General features: G+C 46.0%; 1 protein-coding gene across 2 annotated transcripts in view; it reads right to left on the reverse strand.

Moving 5' to 3' along the window:
* Positions 1 to 23,606, reverse strand: part of NBL1 (NBL1, DAN family BMP antagonist) — a 94,099-nt gene that overhangs the window by 24,272 nt on the left and 46,221 nt on the right. Inside the window, exons 1-2 of one of the 2 annotated variants that reach the window (XM_086921570.1) lie at positions 12,035 to 12,068; positions 4,256 to 4,449 (exon numbers count right to left, since the gene is read on the reverse strand). In XM_086921570.1, coding sequence (XP_086777696.1) covers positions 4,256 to 4,422 — 167 coding nt within the window. In that variant the 5' untranslated portion in view covers positions 4,423 to 4,449; positions 12,035 to 12,068. Of the gene's footprint in view, positions 1 to 4,255; positions 4,450 to 12,034; positions 12,069 to 23,606 lie in introns of those variants that run through there. The other variant, XM_086921569.1, reaches the window with a different exon arrangement.

Consider the following 23,606-nt stretch of genomic DNA (forward strand, 5'->3'; position numbering starts at 1 on the left):
GGCACCCTAGTCATCCTTGGGTCTCCAGTCAGTCAACAGAAATGCCACTGATTTGCACCAGTTGATGCAAAATACAGTATGGGAGCATAAGAGACACTAGATTTGCACCACTCTCTGGACTTAGAAGTCTGGGTCAGCCAAATATAGCAGAATGTTGTCTGCCTATAGTGAAATCACCTCCTCTTAATCATGGTCCTAGCGAAGTCCGTGGATCTGTGCATCCCTCGGCTTCCATTCCTACAGAGGCTAGATGGACATGACAAATAGCAGGGGACAGCAAACAGCCTGCAGCGTGCCTCTCTACCCAATCTGAAGTCAGCTGAGAGTGTGATGTTGACTGACACACCGCAGGATCCCTGTAGAGCATATTCACTCATGTCTGAAATGACGAGCCAAAACCCATCTTGCGCATGATCGCCATCATGTAGGGCCATTTCAGAGAACCAAATGCTTTTTCATCATCTAGGGATCCCAGCATGGCTGGCTCCCCAGGAAGTTCCTCCACACCACACACCCAAACAGTTACCTGATTTGTGCCTCGTTACTCAATAGGCCATGAAGCCTGATTGATCTGGTGTGATGAGTGCTTCGACCACTTGTATCAAATGATTTGCCACGACCTTCGCCAGCACCTTTGTTTTTAAGTTGAGGGACGATATTGGCCTATAAAAAAGAAAGCACATTCGATGCTCCCTTCTTTTGGATCAGGGTAACGGTGGCTTGCCTTAGGTTGGATGGAATGGTGCCCTCTCTCCTAGCCTCATAGTTCATATTTTGGAGCGGTCCCATGGTCTGAGATCATACACACCTGAAAAATTCCAGAGGGAGATAGTTAGGGCCCAGAGCCTTACCACGTTTTAGCTGGACCATGGTCTCAAAGATCTCAGCTTTGATGATATCTGCTTCCTGGGCCAAGCAGGAACCACCTCCTAATCAAGGAGCTGGAATTTCCCTCACAAAGCCGCCTAGATTCCCGCGGCTCTGACACTTTGCAAACAACAGAGTTCATGCAAGAATGCAGCAAAAGGCCTGGGCAATCACTGCGGGTGTCTCGGCTACTTCACCACCCTCACTCCACAGTAAGTAGACCCACCTCTGTAACTCATCTCTTAATCCCTTCTATGCTCATGACGGAGCCGCTCCGTCATGAACCTCGGTTGAGCTGTGCTCATGACGGAGCTGTTCCGTCATGGCGCACTCGGCGCGCCTGCGCTGGACGTTCCATTGACCGGGCGGGGCCATGACGGAACCGCTCCGTCATGAGCACAGCTCAACCGCGGCTCGTGACGGAGCGGCTCCGTCACGAGCATGCGAGCGCCGCTCGGCCCCCCCGCCCCATTAGCGCTGCGGCGGAATTCCCGCCGCAGCGAAGGGGTTAAGACTAGCCTGGCCAGTAGTTTCCCAGCCGTGTCACCGGTCTTGTACATAATGCCCTACATTGTGCACTTTTGGACTAAGGATACATAGAAATCCTGAAGTAAATAAATGTGCCCCAATCTTGATCTAAGATGTGCAATTTTGAAGGGAAGAATAAAGCATACTTCAGGTTCAGCTGCCTCAACAGACGTTTGAAAGCAATAAAAGTTTCCAGCTGATGCTGCACTGCCATCATGTAATCTTGGTAGATGTTTGCAATCCAACCCGTCACGCTGTCAGGGTCCATCCATGGGCACAGGCTACCTGTAGGAAATTATCTCGGTCCCGGAGCTTAAAAAATTGACTGGGTGGGGCCCGGCAGTCATCCCTGCACCCTGTGCACCCTTTCACCCGTCAATAAATCAGAGGACTTTCCTCTCAGGGTCGTCATCAGCAACCACTCTTCAAGAAACAGTACCACGCTCAGGCCTTCAGTCTTTTCAGTGACCCCTACCAGACATATGTGTTGTTGTGCCTAGATCAGCCTTCAGTATCGTCCAGCTTTTCTTTAAGAGCTACTATTTCTTTCAGCATCATTCTTAACATGCTGGTATTGTCCCGTACTGATTTCACCATTACATTTGATTTTGAATATCAATAAAAATTAGTCCTTGAATTATTTCTCTAACTGCTACCAATCCGAATTTATCATTTATTAATTGTAACCCTGTTTCCCTATGGAAGTAGCCAGCCTTCCTACAGTGAAAATAGCTTTTGAGGATATTTCACTGTAAGGACATATTCAGCATTAACTTACATATCTTACCTCTAAATACCATGCAACCTGCCATATTGGGCAATACGGCCAAGAAAGGGATGACTCCTTAAAATATAAAAAGAAGGTGTAGGCCTGTCAAAAGGGGTCATTTTGACAGGTTGAACTTGCAGTTTAAAACAGCCACAGGTATGTTACCTGTGTGCAGCTACTAGGTTACGCACAACAGCCTCCCATGTGCAGCCTGCAAACATGTTTAGTTGTAACTAACCCAGCGCCCATTACCCAATATGCACCGCGTCGGACTGATCTTAAAAAGGCAGATATGGTTGGTAAACACGCTTAGTCGGAATTATTTATTTAGAAGTTTTATAAAAAAACTCAGCTACCCCATTGGGGTTTCCCAGCGCTTTGTACGTCAGGTCAGGTCTTTCTCAGCCTTGCTAAATTTAGACCAGCCAGGTCTTCAGCTGTCTTCGAAAGATCATAAGTGAGAGACCGTTTCTCAGAGATTCTGGTAGAGTGTTCCACAGCTTAGGGCCCTGAAACACAAAAGACCAGCCTCCCATACGCGTGTGTTTAATTAAAGGGACAATGTCATGACATTTCTGAGATTTCGATTCAGAAAGTAGGACGACCACAGAAAAGGTCCAAAAACCAGGTGATCAAAAGCTAAAGATCCTGGTGGACTAAATCAGCAGAACCTATTTGCAAGATTGTTGTAATAGTAAATATTATCCCAATAGCCAAGTCTTGCGAGAGATGCCACAGATCAGACCGAAAAAGAATGGAAGAGTTGTGCCATGCCACCAAATCCCATGCAGCGTCCAGACTGTGGTAGAATTTAGCTTTGGATTTCCTAGGTCCATTTGCTGTATTAAATGCCAATATGAGGTATGCAACTGCTGTCACACATTCGGTTTTAAAGAGAGTGGAGTTGATATTTGTAAGTAATCCTACGAATGAGGTTGTAATGCAGTTCTCAAGAGAATTCTTTGATCCCAGAGAGCACATTGTCTTTGTCGGTGACAATGGTGTTCAATTTACAACACACAGGATGAGAGATTGTGTAACCATGAAGTTGCTCCCAAACGGACACCACTGTACTATCCTGAAAGCAATAACCTGGTTGAGAGGACTAAGAGAGAGGGGTGCGAAGGGCTTCAACGCTGGTTTTGCCTGTGTCTCAAATTTCAGACCTGAGAACCAGATTGTACCTCTCAGACCAGTACAGGTACATCACCCTTCTACAAGTTAAAACAGTATCTCATGCAGAAATAAATATTGCCTGGTTGAGGAAATCTGGTGTGGGAAATGTTAAAAGGATACGCCCAAATCGGTAAAAAAATTAAATGTCTGAAGAACGGAGGCATAGAAAAAAGTGGTTTGACACAAGTCATGGTGCGGAAGAAGCAAGCTCTTGAGTAGGAGATTTTGTCAAAATGGAAAGTCTGGCTGTGCCCGAAAAGTGGAGTCTGAAATTACCAGCGTAGTGATAAAAATCAGCCTCCGGCTCTTGGCAAGGCTTAGAGTGGTCAAGTAAATGGGTGAAAAAAGTATGAGAGTCTGGAGGGGTGCCAGAGCTTACATATGGAGAAGGTCGTTTTCCAGATCCAGATATAGCTCCTGCTTTGTAGTTGGATAAAGACCACTCAAAGTTGGATGAGAGTATGGCTGCTCCTGTAAATTTTGGAAGTTCAAGTCTGAAGACGGTTACGTCTGGTGGTTCTTGGATTGCAGATGGCAGATTTAATTTACACTTATTGCAGGTGAGGCAGGGTTTTAAGCCCCCACAGTGCAAGGCCTAGATTTAGTTATTTTATTTTTACCATATACCCTAATACTGCTGCTGTAATTCATTGCTTCACATGTGTCACTTCTTGTCGATGTATTCGGCCAGCTGTTCTTTAGTACTCTATGCACCTTAGTTTTACCTGTTCAGATGGGCTAGGCTATGCCATTGAAGTTCACACCACTTCAGATGTCTCATTTGCTCTTGATTTGGTACTGCTAGAACTTTGCGTCTGCCACCCCCCATATCTCATCTGTTCTAGATTGACTCCTCAATAACCCCAAAAGTCTCCCCATCCCGTCAACCCTCTACCACCCTCTCCATTGTCTTACTTGTTCTCGATGGACTGGGACTGGCAGCCGCTGTGCCCAACAATCTGGGTGATGACCTTCGCTTCGCACCAGGCGCTCTTGTCCGGGAAAAGAGCCAGTTTGTTGATGGGAGGTGGCGCTGCCAGCACCACGGCCGGGCCCAGGGCAGCGATCAGGAGGAAGATCATCCTTACCACCGGTGAAGGGCTCAGAAACTACAACCAGGACATGCAAAAAAATATATTGTTAGCATTGCATCAGCAACAAACACAAAATACATGTTTAGCAACACTAACCGCCTAAATCAAGAGATGGCAGTGTCACCATTATCATAAAACGACAAGATCAGTGCTATGAACGTGATAAAGGAAAAATCTGCATCACTAACAAACTCAAAGGTAACATAACAGATGCCGTCCCTAACCTACATGTCCTCACTTCCCTCATACAGATAGCTAAAATAAAAGCAACTTCAAAGTGGAAAATAACATCCTTAAGTCAATTATGGAAAGAAAAGCAGATTGCCTGGCCATCTGAAAGCTTGCCTAGAAAGTACTGAAGAATCACTACTCACCCACAGCGCTCAAATCACACAAGAACTCAAAGAACAGATAGGAATCAACAGCAATTCCAGTGCTCAGAGCAAATTGGGTGTGGTCAAGCAGTCAACAAAAATCAGAATGCACTACTGAAACCAGTGATCAAGTGCCCGGCTCTTGCACAACAAGTGCAGCAACAAACAATGGTCAACCCAACACACAGAAACAGACTCCCCCAAAAAACAAATATGGGCAAGGAAAGACCCCATCCTATTCCTCAATATTCTTGGCAACCAACCATTATGGCCACAGCCTGAATGAGCCTCGAAAGCAAGCAACCTCCCTGCATTGTCACACTCTAATCCAATCCACATACATCCCAGATCCTCGCCAAACTCTTGACCAGCAGAGAGCATATCAGACTTTGAGGCGTTATCGTAGATAGCCCTGTCATACTGCCAATGATCGACTATTTGAAAACTATTTCTAATGTTTTCCTTGTAGCATATGAGGTGTTGGCATTGTTCTCTTTTCCAGTTCTTGCTTATACGTCACCCTGGACCATCCCTTCCCTCTAGGACACTGGCGTAAACCACTATTTGACCTGATCACTACACTAGCTCACACCGTTAACCAATCTAAACATTCTGAGAATATCACTAGCAAGACTTAGTGGCCGTTCTGCACATATCTCTTGTATATCAAAATTCTCTTACAATTAGTTTCTATTTTGAATCTATTTGCTCTAAAATGGATACTCTGACCACTCATCGTGAATACCATGTCAAAAAAATCATAAATGATGTTTCACGATAGCTGTATCTATGAAAATGAAAGCCTTTATGGTGGCACAAAAGCTGCTTTTTCAAAATATATGGAGAAATATATGCTGCTCATTTGTGCAAACTGGAGAATGTAATTAAATAATCCCAGGTGTGATGGTTTGCCTGGACTTCAATTTATTACTATAAACAACCTACATTATGCAAGCTCGTATACGATTACTTTTACATAAATTATGCAAACTCCTCTTAAGCTGTTTGAATTATTATGATAGCTCTTAGCCTTTTGTAACAAAATACAGAGGCACTTTGACACCCGGTGAGACTGTTTACAAAAATACAAAAAATGCATACAAACATAAGTGAAACCCTAAAACAGAAATAAAATAAAACTATCATTGATGTGTGAAATCGCATTTTTTTCTGCAAAAGTCTGAAACGTCATGAAAATTATGCAAAATTGTGTGAAAATGGCTTTACATGTGGTTTGCTGGTGTTTTACATGGAATATTCGTGAGGGCAAACTAGTGTTTAAAAAAAATCACTCGATATTGGGAGGAGACGGATTCAAGCTGAAAACGTCTCTTTTAGGACATTTTATGCTCGAATCACTCTCCAGTAAACACAACTGATGCGAAATTGTGTAATTAGAACCTCGCAAATGCTGCAAACAATTATCATCTTGCAAGTGCCTGGGGAAGCAGGACCTGCTTATACTCTAGAAAAGTACTTCAAAGCGTAAGCAAAAACCCATACTAAATTCATCCACTGTCCAACAGCTGGTGGTTAACCTGAAAAATCTCACCTGCTCAATCAAAGACGCTTAATACCAGTCACACCCAACGACAGGATGCCGTCTTTGTTAAGCAACTGGTGGGTCGCATTACCACAAAACACATGGAACCAGATTCAGCAATACATATTTTGCTTGTGCTGGTATAAAAATAATAATGAAGGGGTGTAGGTTCAAATTGGTGCAGCATACATGTCGACAGGGTACAAGTCGGAGGTACACATGGGAAATTGGCGTCCAGAAACTTTTTTCACAGGGTGGACTCCCTGCCAAGAAGTCGGGAAACACAATAAATATGCTGAACTCATCCCGGTGTGATTTTCCGACACCTGCACATTGTCGACTTTCCTTTCCCATCAGCCAAGAGCGGGTAGAGAGGGGGCTTTGGTCATTTAAATTCTAGCTGGGGCCAAAACAAAGGTTGAAGTTAAGGGGCCATCAGGCCTCCTTTGGTTCGAGTATCCTGACTGGGAGCTACATGGATCCTCACACCTACATGCAAATGCAATGGAAGGGAAACAAAGGCACACAGCTTGCTATTATTTTAAACGTACTCATGAGAGCCATGGTTTTGACTTTGTTCAGTCCCTGTATTTAAAAATTATGTGCATGCACAGCATGTGTTTTTTTGTCATGCTATTTACACAAATAATTTACATAACACTAGTTTGTTTTATTTCGTTTATAGCCCTACACAGGAGGAACAAATTGTGTGTCGGGGTTGAGTCAATATGCAACAAGAAAAGGAAAATTATGCAGTATAATGTGGAAAATGTTATGATAAGATAGTATTAGGTCATTATTTTGTCCTTTTTACACTTAACACTTTCTGGGAATTGGTTGCACTTCATTTGTTCCAGATTAATATTCAAATATTGCAATATGCAACAGATAGGTGCCCAGTCAATGTTTTCAAAGAGCCTTTCACTGCGCAGCCACACATCACAGTGTTTGTAGTAACTTCTGACTGATCGCAAATGTTGATTGCACCAATAGTTTCAAAATCCAAAGTGATTTGCCCATCCAATATTTGTATCACAAAGTTGCTTTATTTTTTACTTCGATTTTTCAATTAAAACAGCCAAACAGGCAACGCGTTTCGTCCAACTTCCGTGGACTTCTTCAGGGCATGTTATTTGGGTGTATTGTTCAAAGAATCGATGATATTAAAAGCAATACTGTATGGTTCCTGTACCACAGTGTATATATTTCAATTAGAACTTATTCCTCCTGTATCCAGGGTACATTCTAGTGTTACTCGGCTCCTGTGCCGCACCGCTTCTAAGTAAGGTCCCATTGTCCGCGTACCATGCTGCGCTTTCACGTTAATAGAGGCCGTACCCCTTTCTTTAGATGAGCCGTATCTAAATAAAGGTCCGGGCCGCTATTAAAGTGAAAACCCGGCATGGGCACATTCACAAAAAAAAACATGTGTTGGCCAACTTAACAAATGATTTTTTTTGTATAAGCGCCAGATACCAAGCTCTCACTTTAATGGCAGCTGCACCCCTTTCTTTAGATGCTGCTCATCTAAAGAAAGGGGCGCGGCCTCTATTAACATCAACGTGCGCCATGGTTCGTTTGTAAAGAACAAAAATATTTGCAATGTTATAGGTCTCGCATTTGAGAGACTTTATGCTATTGTCATTTACAGTGCCAATAGCTCAAGCTCTCGTAAATGCGAGATCTATTGCATTGCAAATGCTTGTTTTTTTAGGTCTCGCTGAGTCAGCGCATGCGCTGCAAAACATTTAGAAAGCGGGTTTTAAAAGTGCTGCTAACAAAGGCGGCCACCAGCTTGCAATTACGCGTACAAGCGCGGGCCTCGCTCCGCCTCTCCCCTGCAGCGCGCCTCGCTCAGCCTCTCCCCTGCAGCGCGCCACGCTCCACCCCTCTCTGTTCAGCTTCTGTCTGTCTCTGCACTCCTTCTCATCTGTAGTTTCAACTCCTTCACAATTTTCCCTGTACGTCGTCCTTTTTTACACATGCATGTTCTCTGCTTTGCTGTGTCCCTATTTTACTTCTATATTTCATTCTCTACCTCCATTTCCCTATCTAGCTTCCTTAAAGCCGGCATCCTCTGCTCTCCCTAATTCTTTAGGACGCCCGTCGCTCTTTCCCCTCTGTAGTTTTTTTAGTGCTCTGCATTTTCACGCAACTGCCGCCCCGGTAGGCTCTGCTCTTCATCATTTCTACCTTCTGCCCAGTCTCAACAGCAGTCGGATTTCCCTCGCTGCTCCCTTGTTTATCGTACTATTTCGGCGTTTCCACGGTCGCCATTTTCCTCAGCCGTTCTTGCAAGTCTTCCTTTTCCTCTGCCTTTCCTCTGTTTACACCAGTTTGGCTCAGCCCTCCCGTGTGCGGCCTCCTTTCTCCTCAGCAGCGTCTTCATTTTCTTTATCAGCTCCACCCTTTTCTTAGCTCTTCACGCTATCCGGTGTACTCTCTCCTCATCTGCCCTTGCCACTGCAGCAATTCTACTTCACCCCCCTCACTCATGTGCAAAATGAGAGGGTACAAGGGAAGAAGGAAGGAACGCCGTAGTTTTTCAAGCTAGATGGAAGCTCAAATTCAGGGTACCAGAATACCGCGAGCCACTGCGTTAGAAGATCAGGTATTATGCCTTTGTTGTGGAAAAACACGACCATTGCTCCTTTGCTAAGCTCTGGCGCCATCTAGAGGCACTATAATTCCTAGATAAGTCCCGGCTTTGCAACCTGTGTGGCAATTGTGGATGATTTGTGCTGCAAAACAAAAACAAGCATTGGCATAGCCAACAGGTCTCACTTTTGGGACCTTAACACCATGCGCACTAGCGGGATTCCGCTAGCGCGCTGGGTTTTTCAAAATCGCACTTTGCGTGACGAGCTGGGCTCGTCATCAGCGTGCGAGCGGGCTACGCCATGACGAGCCCAGCTCGTCATGAGCGTCGAAGGGGTTATAAGTATTTAGTTATGCAGCACAAAATCCTTGGTGCAACAACAACTGTTGAATAGCTAAACACTAATAAGGTCCTAAAGGCGAGACCTATTGGCTATGCCTATGCTTGTTTGGACTTGTGCCCTGCATGTCAACATTTTAAGACTGGAAACGGGTGATTTTGGGAAAAAGAAAAAAATCGGAGTAATGTATTTTTCCGAATGACAGATCAAGACTCAGTTTTAGGAGTGGAGGGATACAACTTAAATAAAGCCATTTTGGCATTAAAAAAAAAATCTGATCAGTTGGCATATCTGGGTTCAGCTGCACCGGGGCCAAGAGGGCCGAAGGTCCACCTTAGATTATTGCTGTGTTTCACAGTTGAGCCAGCAGCGGGAGGGTAGGGGAAGGTTTTTCCTTTCTTGCGCAAGGGCCCATGGGACAATTGGACGCCTCTGGCGAGAGGCGAGGAGTGAGTGCACGTCTCTCCCTCGACACTCATCGCCGTGTAGATCACACTTTGTTTGATTCGGGCCAAGAGGCCGGCCGCCAAAACGCTGTGTGCAGTAGGGATCGTAAACGTGGAACATTTCCAGTTGTCCAGTAGATGGCGGTACACTACCGTTACATCTCCTGTGAAGGCTCGTCAACTTGGTATGAAACTTTGCCCGGATATACAGATGATTTCATTTTTTTAAATTCACAGGGAAAGGATGCAGACGTTAATGGTCGGAAGGAAGAGACGAGCCACGGGAGTGATTGGTGAACATAAAGGATCACACTAAAATAAGACTTTGAAGAACAGAAAATATTTAGAGGAAAAGACAGCAATGCTACTATGCCCAGAAGTCATTTTCAGAGGCCCGTAAAGCCTCGGCGCGCCTCATCTGCACTGTCCAACTTTTACACATCGGTGTTTCGACGCATCGTACACAGCTCTGCCAATGAACCTCAAACCTGACATGCCGCAGCCTCTGCTATTCCAGTTTTAACACAAATAAAACGCAACCCTAACCCTTCAACCAATATTGTAAGGGATCCGTGCAACAAGTCTTCAACGCACCTCAATCCTACCACCACGAGACACTCGTGGAACCACAGTCCTGCACCGGGGGTTGGTACAAGAGTGCAAAGCGGTCATGGGAACCCATAGCAACATATTGCTTCATCTCGAGGGTTTCAATAACCAGCTGTAGGAGTGCAATGAGGCACCCTGGAAGACCCCATACAGACAAGGGGCGTGCTTTCGAGCACTTAGGATACGGGGTGACTACCTCACTCCAAGGCATTATGGGCCGCACTGTCTCCAGTATCTAGGTTTCCACCTACAACATATTTTCAGGAGTGCCAGTTTAATTAGTTCAATAGAAGAAAAATATGATAAGTGCCCAGAATGCAGGCTGGACTGTTCACATGAGGCACAGGGTCATGACCGATTTGCATATGGCTGGGTCCAAACTGGGGTGCCATAGTGAACACAATAACGATGGATTCAACCCAGATCTCTTACCTGAGGGAGTGGATGATACGTTTCAGCACTACGTCCATCATCTTGTTGTGTTTGCTATGTATGTTCACCCTAGAGGCCAAGGTTATGCCCAGACGTGTGGCCCTTGCTCGCTGTGCCGCTGGATTCAAGCTAGCCTGGCTGATGACGGGTGCTAGGATGCTTGGCTTGTTTTTGGTCCAGGGAGGACCTGGCCCGGTAGTTCGGGCCGGACTGTTCCCATGAGGTGCAGAGCCAAGACTGATTTGCATATGGCTGGGTCCAAACTGGGGTGGAATAGTGGGCAAGAGAGCGATGGATTCAACCCAGAGATCTCTTGACTGTGGGGGTGAGCGGTTGAAAAGTTTCAGCACTCCACTGTGAAGGTTTATAGCGTCAAGTAATCATCCTACCAGGGTTTGAGACTGGGGAACAATCTCATGTTCACTGGAGAACATCACAAGCTAGACAGTAGCCTTTGGGCCACCAAACGGAAACATCAAATACCATGTCTATAAGCAGTTCGGCACCCAACCCATTGTCATGGAGAGGTGTGGTGCCGCGGCCAGGATGACTGACGCTGGAATCTGGAGATCACGGTTTGATCCCCGGCTCCGGGGGCATGCTAGCCCAGCACCATGTGACTCTGGACAATAGCTTGCTTAATCTTCCCGACGACCCCCAGCGCCTAGAGACCCTTACGGGTGATTGTTCGCGCTTTATAAATAAAATAAAAATAAAAATCCCCGGTTGGACCCCCCCTCGCTTCTAGGTGCACATAGCGGAGTGCCTCACAGCAATCCAGCACTTTATGGCTCTCTGTTCTCTCATGTTAAATGTGTCTGAAGCAATGATTATATACATCAATTCCATGACAATTCCTCACTGGACATTCTGACCCTGTCACTGTCCCTCCAACTCCTTGGTGTGTTCTTTAACACCAACAAGTGGCTTGACACAATGTACCCAGAGATCCCCTTCACACAGCCAAAAACAGATCACTGCACTAGTCCCAAGTAAACTGGACTACCACAATAGTTTTTTTGTGCCCACCTTCGTAGCTGATTATTCTCTACTAAACATAGTGCTGAAGTTAAACATAAAAACTGCACTCAAATTCCCAGAGCACACACCCTCTTCCAATCCCCACCACCCCAGATGGATAGCTGCTAAAACAGGATGTTGCTTGCAGTAAAGATTCTTTTATCAAAGCCTACAATGGCACTGCCCCCCATTACCTCTCCCAACTCCACAATTTGTAAAAACCTACTCACAACTTACTCTCAATTTCCTAGCTCCTTCCAAAGTTCTGTGTACCGGGCTGCGGCCTCTAGCGTGGCTGTGCCACTGTCTCCACAGGGCGGTACAGAGGATCGTGGCCCAGTGCGGGCTGGAGAGCCGCATATACCGGAGTCCATAGCCAGCATACGAGATAAAAGCCCAGGGCGGAAACTATCGAACATGGGTGGCGTAAAGGCTGATGAGGATAAAAAAAAAAAAAAAAGTTCTGAGTACCACCTGAGGGTTCTGGTCCTCCACCTTTCTGGGCTCCTCTGCTTGCGTTCTACTGTTCACGTGTAATCTCATTGTTCGATCAGCGATGGCAGCCTCAGCACTAGTCCTAGATTAGTAAAATAAAGAAATAAGTGCAGAGGCCTAAAGTTTATCTATAGGGCCCTCCGCCAGAATTGCTAAATACCAGCCAGATTTACCATTGACTCCACCTAATGCCAGCCAGGCCGGCAGTGGGAGTACCTGCAGGGCGGTGACGTGGGGAGGGGCAGGGTTGGGGGTAGTAATGTATGGATTACGGAGTTTTACAGGTAAGTAAACATTTAAATAAATAAAACGAATTTCGTTGCGCGCACTGCTTTGCATTTGGGGATGCAGTGCACTCAACGAAATGCGTTTTATTTATTTAAATGTTTACTTACCTGGGAAGCTCTGTAATCCATACATTACTACCCCCCCCCCCCCACCCTGCTCCTCCCACTCCCCACGTCACCGCCCTGCAGGTACTCCCACTGCCGGCCACGGCTGCCTTCTGCCATCTTCTTTGATGGCCTGATCTGTCTTACTCTATCAGATTTTGTTTTTTGCTTTCTCCCTTTGTAACGGTTTTCCTAATTATTTTTACCCTCTTGCTCCAAGTCAAAGTCCGATGAAAAAGAATAAGTCTTGATTCTGAAAATGAATGCCAGTGCTAACCATACCAAACCACCAGCACAAATCAATCTCACACTGACTCTCTCTCTCTCTCTCTCTCTCTCTGTAGCAGCTAACAATCCCCTCAACACCCATCTCTCCAGTAAATCATTGTAAATATGTTTACATCCATTGTCATCGTCCCTTACTAGCCACCAAACCAGCTACATCTTCTTCACATGTACCTCCCACATCCGAGACGGAGCCACGTACCTTGGTTTTCGATAATGTGCAAATAATTTCTGGTAGAAATGCTGTTTGCGCAAAATGGTTCAGTGCCTCTCCAAAAACACAAAAAAAAGCAGCCACAGGAAGATGTTCTGGCATCTGAGAAGCACCCGAAATAATATACAAGAGCATGGTGTGGCACCCTGGAATTACCATCCACTGGGCACCCCCTAGTGAGGAAAGACAAACCAGTTGTAGGACCAATAAACAAAAAGTGCACTTCCAATACCTGATGGGCAACATAAACCAGCTTTAGCCGCACAGTCCAATCTCTAGGACATCACATTTCAGCTATAAGAGAATTACGAATGCAAGTGGGCACAACAAACGAGCAGTAGGCAATGCCGCCAGCAAAAAGGTGCAGAGATGGCCACAGTGCTAGAAACTGCTCTTTAAAAGGGATTGCATGCAACCTGGGAGTGTTCATTTTGTCTCACTCGAGTTCTCCTCGAAGATCTGGAGGAGCTACCATGTCCACTAGCTCCTTTTCACCATCCTCACTGGGCTCCTTTATAGGTTAAGTCTCCACTGCTCTGTCCCAGCTGGGTTTTAACAGTGTGTGGTACAGTAAGTATTGCTGGGTGTTAACCTTGCCATGTATTAATGCGGTCCTTCGTAAACCATCCATTGACTATTTACTGTAAGATTTGTACAGTGCAGTCAGATATGCCTTTATGGTTAGTATGATGGTTGTGTTCCACCCTGGGTATATTTTAACATATCACTTACCCTGGGAGTGTACCCTTGATTTCCTTTTCAGCGTATTTCTAACCATAAGACGCATTGATGGTTGCCTATGGTACTTCTGGCCGCGGCTGAGGTCACGGGTCCACTATCATGAACCAAGGTAGTGCTTTGCAGCAGGGCTGCAGACAGCTAGCACTATATAAAACTCAAAAAATAAATAAGAACACGCGAAAAAAGAAGAGGAAAAACACAAGGAATTGAGATGGCAGTGTTTGTGTATTCAGTGCCTTTCTTTTTACTACTCTCCCCGTGAGTCATTCGCAGCACATAACATTTCATGCTAGCTGCTGAAAGGCTGAGTGAATATTTCTGTCAATCCCTAGTTAAGTAGAGTGTGGATTGTGCTTTGTGTGTCCTAGATGTGACTATCGTCTCAGATGGTTCATTAGCAAGGCCACTAAATAATGCGATTCTTTGGTCACAGCTTTGCAACCTAATTATGGATTTACAGCACTTGCCCTAAATGATCTGCCATGTAAATTGGCAATTTCAAGCTACAAATATGTTTCTAGCTTAAACAGATCAAAAGTCATTCAAAAAAGCATCACACATTGTGCAGCACAGTGACCGACACCTGCACAGCTCGTCTTTTGGTTGCAGAGTGCTGTACTCAGGGTCAATTGGTACGGAGGAGGTGACACTATTGCCCAGGCGGAGTTAATGTCCTAATCATCAAAACATCAAAATGCTGGCACAGAACGTGCCCCCTAATTCCAGGTGCCATGTTCAATGCCAACGTTGAATTGTGTCTAAAGAAAACTTCAGTGGTACCCACAATGTAGCCAGCCCGCACCCAACAGCATGTCCCCGTTGTAAATTAAGATTTCTTTGAGCCATGATTTTAGGTCAGCATGGGGATGTCTTAGAACATGATGCAAGCCCACTACCCATTGCTACAAATTCTTTACTATATACATAGAGTGGGCTTTTGCTCACACACCCAAGAGTATTTCCCTCTCACCTCATGATGGTGGTGTTTGAGGCATCATTTCAGCCCCTATGGAGTGCTTACCTGGCAATGGATTAGGGACTATTTTACATCTCAAAAGTACAAGCAATCAAGACATAATTTAATTTAAATCATTTATAGAGAGCACAGCGACCCAGATAGGTCCCAGCGCTGAGTAAGAGGCAGCATCCCAACCGAGCAAACCGATCCCATATTACATTCTTTTTCTCATAGATACATTGTACACAGAAAGCGAATAATTTTTTGTTTCATTTTCACTGCAGAAGTCTTTTAAAAATGTTTTAGTCAGGACTCAAAATGCAAGCGAGTCCTATTGGCTTTGCCAATGCTTGTTGTGTTTAGCAATCCGATGATAAAACGGACTTCAGCTAAACTTCGAGGAGTCTGCCTAAATACATAGTTGTTGCTGATTTAATAGAATTGTGCAGTGAACTTTTCCTTCCTTGAAGGCAGAGCCAATAATACTATTGTGTATTGTGCAAGGATAGCCAGGTCTTCCCAAACGCCAGGCCTTTTCAAATCCCTTCAGTAACCTGAAGGCGAACAGCAACAACAACTGGTGGAGGGCAGATTGCTGGAGCCATTGCACTGTCAACATAAGGGGAAAAAAAGTCCTCCCTGTCTTTAAAAAAATGCTTCTGCACTGCATTTGTTTATAAACACATGGAGTCCAGATGCCAGTGTCTGTAATTAGCATGTCTTGTGACGCATTCTAAGTCTCGTTAAGTACATTCAGTGCTTCACTTTAGGAGAGACGCTTGACTGAAAATATTTTCAAGATTTGTTTACCACTTTTCACAAGTAAATACTGCTGAAAAAGTCTCATACTTTATTCTGCAGCTTTTTACAGCACCTGGAGTTCCCCTTTCTACTCACAATGTAATGAAGAAACCTTAACATGTATTCCTTTGTTTGTTTTTTAGCAGCGGGACAGTTAGGGTATAACAAGCAATAATTCACAAAAAAACTAAATCGTTAGGTTTCAAAAGGGGCGGGCCCTACTTATGCCTAATTAGGTCTGGAGGTCCCGAAAACAGCTGGCAAACACATCCTAAGTACTCAAAGGTGAATTTGCACACAGGAAAGGCCTCTGGGATATGAGATTCTGTGGCCAACGTGTTTTCTGTCTAATTATGGATTTTCCACACTTGCCACATAATCCACCATCACCTACATAATTTGCAGTTTTCAGCAAAAATGTTGTTTGGTGCACAATCAGATCAAAAGTTACTAAAAAAAAGCAAAACACATTGGGCCATCAAGTGGCAGACTTTTGCATCGGTTATCTGGTGACCTTATGGTTACAAATTGCTATAGTCTGCTGTTAAACTGGTAAAGATGTAACTATATGGTCTAGATCGCATTAATGAGTGGTGGGAGAGGTTTGGCGCAACGGGCAGTGTGGCTGACTCGCGGCGCCGGCAGCAGCTTAGATCAGCACCATGTGACTCTGGGCAACAGCTCACTTAATCTCCCCGAAGGCCCCTGAGCCTTGAGACCCTTAGGGGTGAGTAGTTCACGCTTTACAAATATCAGATTTCGATTTACTGAGTGTTAAAATGCCAAAACATTCTACATTAGTATTTTCTTACTGCATAATTTAAACTTCTGCTGCATAATTTTGTCCCCCCCCCATCACTGTGTAAGTTCCCAGGAAATCGGTCAGAATATAGGCGTAGTAAAATGTGATTTACCCTGTCCCAGGCCCATTTGCCTTTCAGAGGCATAAACCTCCATGGATTTAATTTGGGACTCAAACCACAGTCTCGCACATATGGTGCCTATGTGGTTCTTCGTGTCTGTACCAGGTCCAACCTTTTGCTGCCTGCAGAGATATTCATTTGTTGGCCTGCTCTGGGAGAACCTTCAGGTGGAAAGATGGACTTATAGGAAGTCAGAGCGGACTGGAGAGACAGTCAGCTGTTCAGTCTGTCTTCTGTCGTCCTGCGTGGCTTCTGGTGTGCTCCAAAATGCATGGACATTAAAGCCAGGTAAATGCACGCACTAGTTAGACAGCACATACATTCCAGTCAGTGTTGGGTACCTTTACAACAGGTTATCCTAAACGATGGCTGCTGTCCCATATATTTTTAGGTTGAGCCTGGGCAGCACATGCGCTGTTCTGTGAGGCATGCTGTATTAGAGTGTGGACTTTAAGCGCCGCCCACTTTCCGCCAATATTTTTCATTGGCTTGTGTCATTGCCCTTTGTAAATGCTGGCTTCTGATTCGTTAATAGGCTTGTTAGTCCCTCCTTAGTACCACCTTGTCTTCATTTGTAACCTCCCATGAGGACTGGGCATTTTACTTCTGTTACATAGGATGCTTTCTTTAGTCTGTAAGCACTATTTTCTTTAATGAGTTTCTCCTACTGCAGGCACAACATGCTTTCCTGCAACATTCAGCGCACTGTGCGCACGTTCACTTTCCAAGCAGCCCGGGACAATGATGGCCACTTGTTTGCGATGCAATCGGTCTCACTTTAACGAGAGTTTCACCTATTGCCATTTAAAATGACAATGTCTTATTTATGTGTTCATTTTCAAAACAGATACATAAAAGGCATTGTCATTTACAATACGCACACAAAGAGATGGACGGAACACTGAACATTTTCAGACACTCACCCCCATTCATAGATCTGGGTTGAATTCATCATCGTTCTTTAGCTCACTTCGCCACCCCTGTTCACAACCAACGGTATGCAAATGAGTCTTGACCCTGTGCCTCATGGGAACAGTCCAGACCAAACTGCCAAGTCACGCCTCCCTGGACAGGAAACAAGCATACTGGGTCCGGTTTCGGGGTAACTCCCCTCATCAACCAGGCTTGTGTTAGAATTGTCATTTACAATGCCAATAGCTTAAACTCTCGCGAGCGGAAGGCCTGTTGCATTGCAAATGCTGGTTATATGTATATCATTATATTATGGGGTCAGTTTTAACCTAACCCATTACAAACAGAGGAAATTTTACTTTTTGCAAAATAGCAGCATTCATATTTTACACAGTTTAATCGGTTTCTGTTGGTTTTCAAGCTAAGGGTAAAAAATGCATGGACTGTTAATGCATGGAGAAAGCAGAAATGAGAATGGTGGGGTAACTATTTGCGAGATGTCAGCTCTGATTGAAGACTGGCTGCTGTAGTTTCAAGATATGAACCCTTGAACTCCTGATTTAAATGGATATCACTGCATACATTTGATGGAAACTTTAAGAAAACAGGGCCTTTTGCTGATGTCCATCCACTTTTCTTACCCCCCATTGGACTACTAGACGCTGGTTTTCAATTCCAACAGTGCACTGAAGCCTGCTAACCAGGCTCCGGTGCCCTAGCCTCAAAACTGTTGTGTAAATTGGCAAGCCCAAATGACAAGGACTTTACTCCCCTTATAAGTCCCTAGTATACAGTACCAGTGGTACCCAGGGCATGGGTGGTAAAGGGGTTTTCAGGGCTTGCAGAACTGCCACCCTGAGAGACACAAGTGAACTACTGACAGCAGGCTTATCATTGCAGACTGCAGGAAGAGTGTAAACTGTTTCATTTCAACTTAGCCCTCACCATGTGTGGCAAAATCAATGCACTGCTTTTTTTTATAGCTCAGTCGCCAATAAAGAAGGCCTTTTCAGTAGGAACGGTGCCCCATATTAAAGGTGTGGGCATGTAAGTACAAGCTTATATGTACTAATAGTGGCCTTTACCATTAAAGCACACTATAAGTGATAGGCGGTCCATGGGATAACATGAGCAGCACCCAGGTAAACCCAGGGTTGGTAGCTCCATTATGGTACCACCTAAATATGTAGAGTTTAGTGTCAAACAATGTACCTTCTCCCCCGGACTCAAATCTGGTGCAGAGGGCGATATGGCATGCACCCAAGTGGATATCTTAGAGGTTGCCCACCTGTTTGCCCCAGCTTTGCTGTGCTCTGGCTGGCAGCCCATGCTTGCTGCAGCCAAGACAGGATTCGGACCTCCTGCCAGGCAGTGTGAACACTCCCAGGAGTCGGGAACAAAGGCCTGAGCATGAAGAAGGTCACACCTCCTCCCCCTCAGAATGGCCAGTGAAGTGGCACATCAAGGCAGTGACCTTCAAATGCTACACCGTCTCTATTATGGATCAGAACTGCCTTCACAATGAGGAAGCAGTCCTCCCTCTGCCCCAGGCGCATTTGATCCCAGACAGATGGGAAATTAGGCATACAGGAGGTGTATACCCCAAAAGGCTAGCCACACCTCTAGGAAACACGGTTTGGTCTCGAGAGCTAAAGAAGACCTCTGTAATTGTTAAAAGTAGTGGAAATAAAAGGTTCTGGGTAGAAAAGGTGACCTACACTCCCGGATGTGGTCACCTCAAGGGTGCATCAGCCACTGGGGCAAGTAGTCCATTGCCCACATGCACCTGCACTCGTTATGCCCCTACATCTAGGATTTAAGGGCCACCCGACACCAAACCCTCAGTTCTGCAACAACTTGCATCAGAGACAACAAAGAGACCCGTGTCAGCGACAACAGACCTTACACACACCAAAAGAGGGATACTATGTACCTGTGGCAACGCTCACTGAACTGCCTAATTGAGTCTTGTCCTATGCTACCTCCCCCAAACAGAGGGACCCTTGTGAGAGCCAGAAGCAACCTCAGACTAGTGGCACTAGTACCCTACAAACTGCAGGAAAATCAATGCTCTTCATACAAAGAAATGCTGGCCATCAGGTCCTCCGAATGATCGCTCAAAAGCAGATGCTCCAGTGCATTTTGGGAACAGTTGTCCTGCCTTCTTTAAAATTTCAGTCACCTACCATTTTCGCCTGGACCTCCGAGAAGCTTCCTGCTGAGCTTACCATAGTCAAGGCTTGTTGGTCACCAATCCAGCTACGAGCACATGCACTAAACACTGCATCAAGAGGGAACCCCATAACACTTTCAACCAGCCATGGCTGTGGCCCAGTTGTCGAACTTTTGCATCTGTATTCCACACAGCACTGTGTAAGCGGTAAACAGCAGCTCTCTCCCGGCTTCCGTTCATCACCAGGGACAGCAAGAACAACTCTGCACCCAGGCCAGGTAATATTTACTTGACTGTCGTGACCTGATCCAGGGACTTGCATCATGTTTTCCCTCTGTGTGTTCCATGCAACTCAACCTGCAATTGACTAACTGTCCACTATCCCCTTTCCCCATTGACTGTAATGCAAAAGTTCTGCAGTAGTAAATTACTGTGATTTAAGTTTTCTTCTAAAATCCATAACTCTGGTTATATGCATGCTATTTAATTCATGTTGGTGTCTAAATTCAGATAAAAATACACTTTTTTTTATAAGTTGGTGCTGGGTTTCTGTCAAGTCGTCTCAATTACTTATCGCACATGTTGGTACTCTGAAATGCTTAAGGTATGTTCCACTAGTAATGCCTGACTGCTCTTTGTCACTCTACCAAGACGGAGCTAAATCCATGGACCATCCTTGAGGTTTGTAATAGTATTACATGGTTAAGTATAACCAACATCACCACATAATACTCAACATTCCTACAGAAACAATCACTGAATGGCACATGTGCAGGCCAAGAAAAAGGTGCATTCTGCTTTATGCTAAATCCATAATGGCACCTATTTTTTGGATTTATATGTCTCTTCAATGCTACTATGAGCAATCTGTATAAAATGAATTTCCTGATGAAGGTGGATTGTAACTAAACATCAACAATTGTTATGGAAAAAGTGATGTGTATCACTGGTCTAATACAAAAAAAGACCATTGAACGTAAACAACGCCTTTTACATTTTTTCTATGATTTCTTGCATTTTCTCCTGTGGATTACATTTGCTGGCCTGTCAATGGAGACTTAAATCTTCTTAACTTCTAGAGATGATTTCTTGGGACTTGAAGAAATATAATGTATCAAAGAGTGATTTACTCTCTGTACACGGATTCTGCAGTAATATATATTTGTTTAGCAGCCTTATAGAGGATTTTGCCATTGAGAAAAGGGTATTCCCTAATGTTTAGTTTAGGTCGCAGAATAGGGAGAAATAGCACAGTAATCATAAACAAACATACCTGCTAGACCTTTTACATTAACCACAGGAATAAATCCAACATAGTTGCTGACCCAACAATTTCTTTTAAAGATGTATTGCATTCTTCTTAAGCTTACTTTAACTCATTCATTACAAAACTTTACACATAATTTTTTCCATAAAAAATGTAATATGTGTGTGTGTGTGTGTTGTCCATTTAGCAATTTTGTCCCATCAATAAAATACATCATAGTGACATAGATACATTATCAAATCAATTTAATGCACAACGATATCACTATAATCACCTCATGTAACTAATAGTCTCTGATTCTTAACCACGCTAACACACAATCCCCCTCAAACATTTCTCATGACCATGGAGTAGTTTTAAGTAGGCCAACAATGAAACCATTTATTTTAATCTTCCTTTGCTGTATCTTAGTGCAGGGTCTGCCACACAACCTTGGTCAATGTACGTATCAGTGAAAACACAACTTGCTTGACCACCGTCTTCAGGACAGAAGTCCAATAGATTGACTCAACTAGCACAACAGGTGCAGTGTTCTCTAATCAATCAGTGACACTTGTAAAGCGCGCTACATACCCGTAGGGTCTCAAGGCGCTGGGGGGGGGGGGGGGGGGGACGGGTGCCGCTGCCGCTCGAACAGCCAGGTCTTCAGCTTCTTCCTGAAGGAGAGGTGGTCTTGGGTCAGGCGCAGGTCGGTCGGGAGGGAGTTCCAGGTCTTGGCGGCCAGGTAGGAGAAGGACCTTCCTCCTGTAGTCGCTCTTCGGATGCGGGGGACGGCGGCGAGGGCGTGGCTGGCTGATCGGAGGTGGCGTTTGGGAGCGTAGAAGTTGACTCGGCTGTTGAGGTAGCTCGGGCCTTGGTCGTGTAGGGCTTTGTGTGCGTGGGTGAGGAGGCGGAAGGTGATTCTTTTGTTGACGGGGAGCCAGTGAAGGTCTCTCAGATGTCCGGAGATGTGGCTGGTTCGTGGGATGTCGAGGATGAGTCTGGCTGAGGCGTTCTGGATCCGCTGGAGTCTCTTCTGGAGCTTGGCGGTGGTACCGGCGTAGAGGGCGTTGCCGTAGTCCAGTCGGCTGGTGACGAGGGCCTGGGTGACGGTCTTCCTGGTCTCGGTGGGGATCCACCAGAAGATCTTCCGTAGCATGCGCAGAATGTTGAAGCACGCCGAGGAGACGTTGTTGACTTGCCTGGTCATGGAGAGGGATGAGTCCAGGATGAAGCCCAGGTTGCGTGCATGGTCTGTTGGTTTGGGTGCGGTGCCCAGGGCGGGAGGCCACCAGGAGTCGTCCCAGGCGGAGGGTGAGGAGCCCAGGATGAGGATCTCCGTCTTGTCCGAGTTCAGTTTCAGGCGGCTGGTCGTCATCCACTCGGCTACCTCTTTCATCCCTTCGTGCAGGTTGGCTCTGGCGGCGGCGGGGTCGTTGGTCAGGGAGAGGATCAGCTGGGTGTCGTCGGCGTAGGAGATTATGCTGAGGTTGTGTTTGCGTACGATGGCCGCGAGGGGGCTCATGTAGACGTTGAAGAGGGTGGGGCTCAGAGATGATCCTTGAGGGACGCCGCAGATGACTTCGGAGGCCTCTGACTTGTACGGTGGTAGGCGGACTCTCTGTGTTCTTCCGTCGAGGAAGGAGATGATCCATTCCAGCGCCTTGTCCTGGATTCCGATGTTGCTGAGGCGCCGTACTAGGGTGCGGTGGCAGACCGTGTCGAATGCCGCGGAGAGGTCTAGGAGGATGAGGGCCGCTGTTTCTCCATTGTCCATCAGGGCTCGGATGTCATCGGTGGCGGCGATGAGGGCGGTCTCGGTGCTGTGATTGGCTCGGAAGCCGGACTGTGAGGGGTCGAGGGATCCGTTCGTCTCGAGGAAGGCGGCCATCTGCTTGTTGACGGTCTTCTCGATGACTTTGGCTGGAAACGGGAGGAGCGAGATGGGGCGGTAATTCTTGAGGTCGGTGGGGTCCGCTGTTGGTTTCTTGAGTAGAGCGCTGAGTTCGGCGTGTTTCCAGCTCTCAGGGAAGATGGTGGTGTCGAAGGATGTGTTGATGATGTCTCGTAGGTGGGGTGCGATGACAGCGTCGGCCTTGTTGAAGACGTGGTGAGGGCAGGGGTCGGTCGGTGATCCGGAGTGGATGGAGTTCATCGTGCGGATGGTATCTTCGGTGCTGATCGGGGTCCAGGCGTGTAGGGTGGTGGTGGGGGGTGGTTGTTCGGTCATGGTGTGCGTTGGTTGGTTGTTGAAGCTGTTGTGTATGTCCGCGATCTTGTTGTGGAAGTATGAAGCGAGGGAGTTGCAGAGGTCTTGCGATGGGGTGATGTCTTTGTTTCCTGCGCTGGGGTTGGAAAGCTCTTTCACGATGTTGAAGAGTTCCTTGCAGTTGTGTGCGTTGTTGTCCAACCGGTCCTTGAATGCTGTTTTCTTGGCGGCGCGGATCAGCTGGTGGTGTTTCCGGGTGGCAAGTTTGTTGTCCGGTGTCGGTTCCCTTCTCCAGACTTTCTCGAGGGCTCGGCAGTTCTTCTTGGAGCTCTTGAGTTCGTCGGTGAACCATGGGGCCTTCTTGCTGCCGGGTCTGCTAGGCGGGGTCCTCAGTGGGGCGAGTTCGTCCGCGCAGTTGCTGATCCACTTCGTGAGGTTGTCGGCGGCCTGGCTGGGGTTC

This window comes from Lissotriton vulgaris, chromosome 5 (genome assembly GCF_964263255.1).
Source record: "Lissotriton vulgaris chromosome 5, aLisVul1.2, whole genome shotgun sequence".
Lineage (NCBI taxonomy): Eukaryota > Metazoa > Chordata > Amphibia > Caudata > Salamandridae > Lissotriton > Lissotriton vulgaris.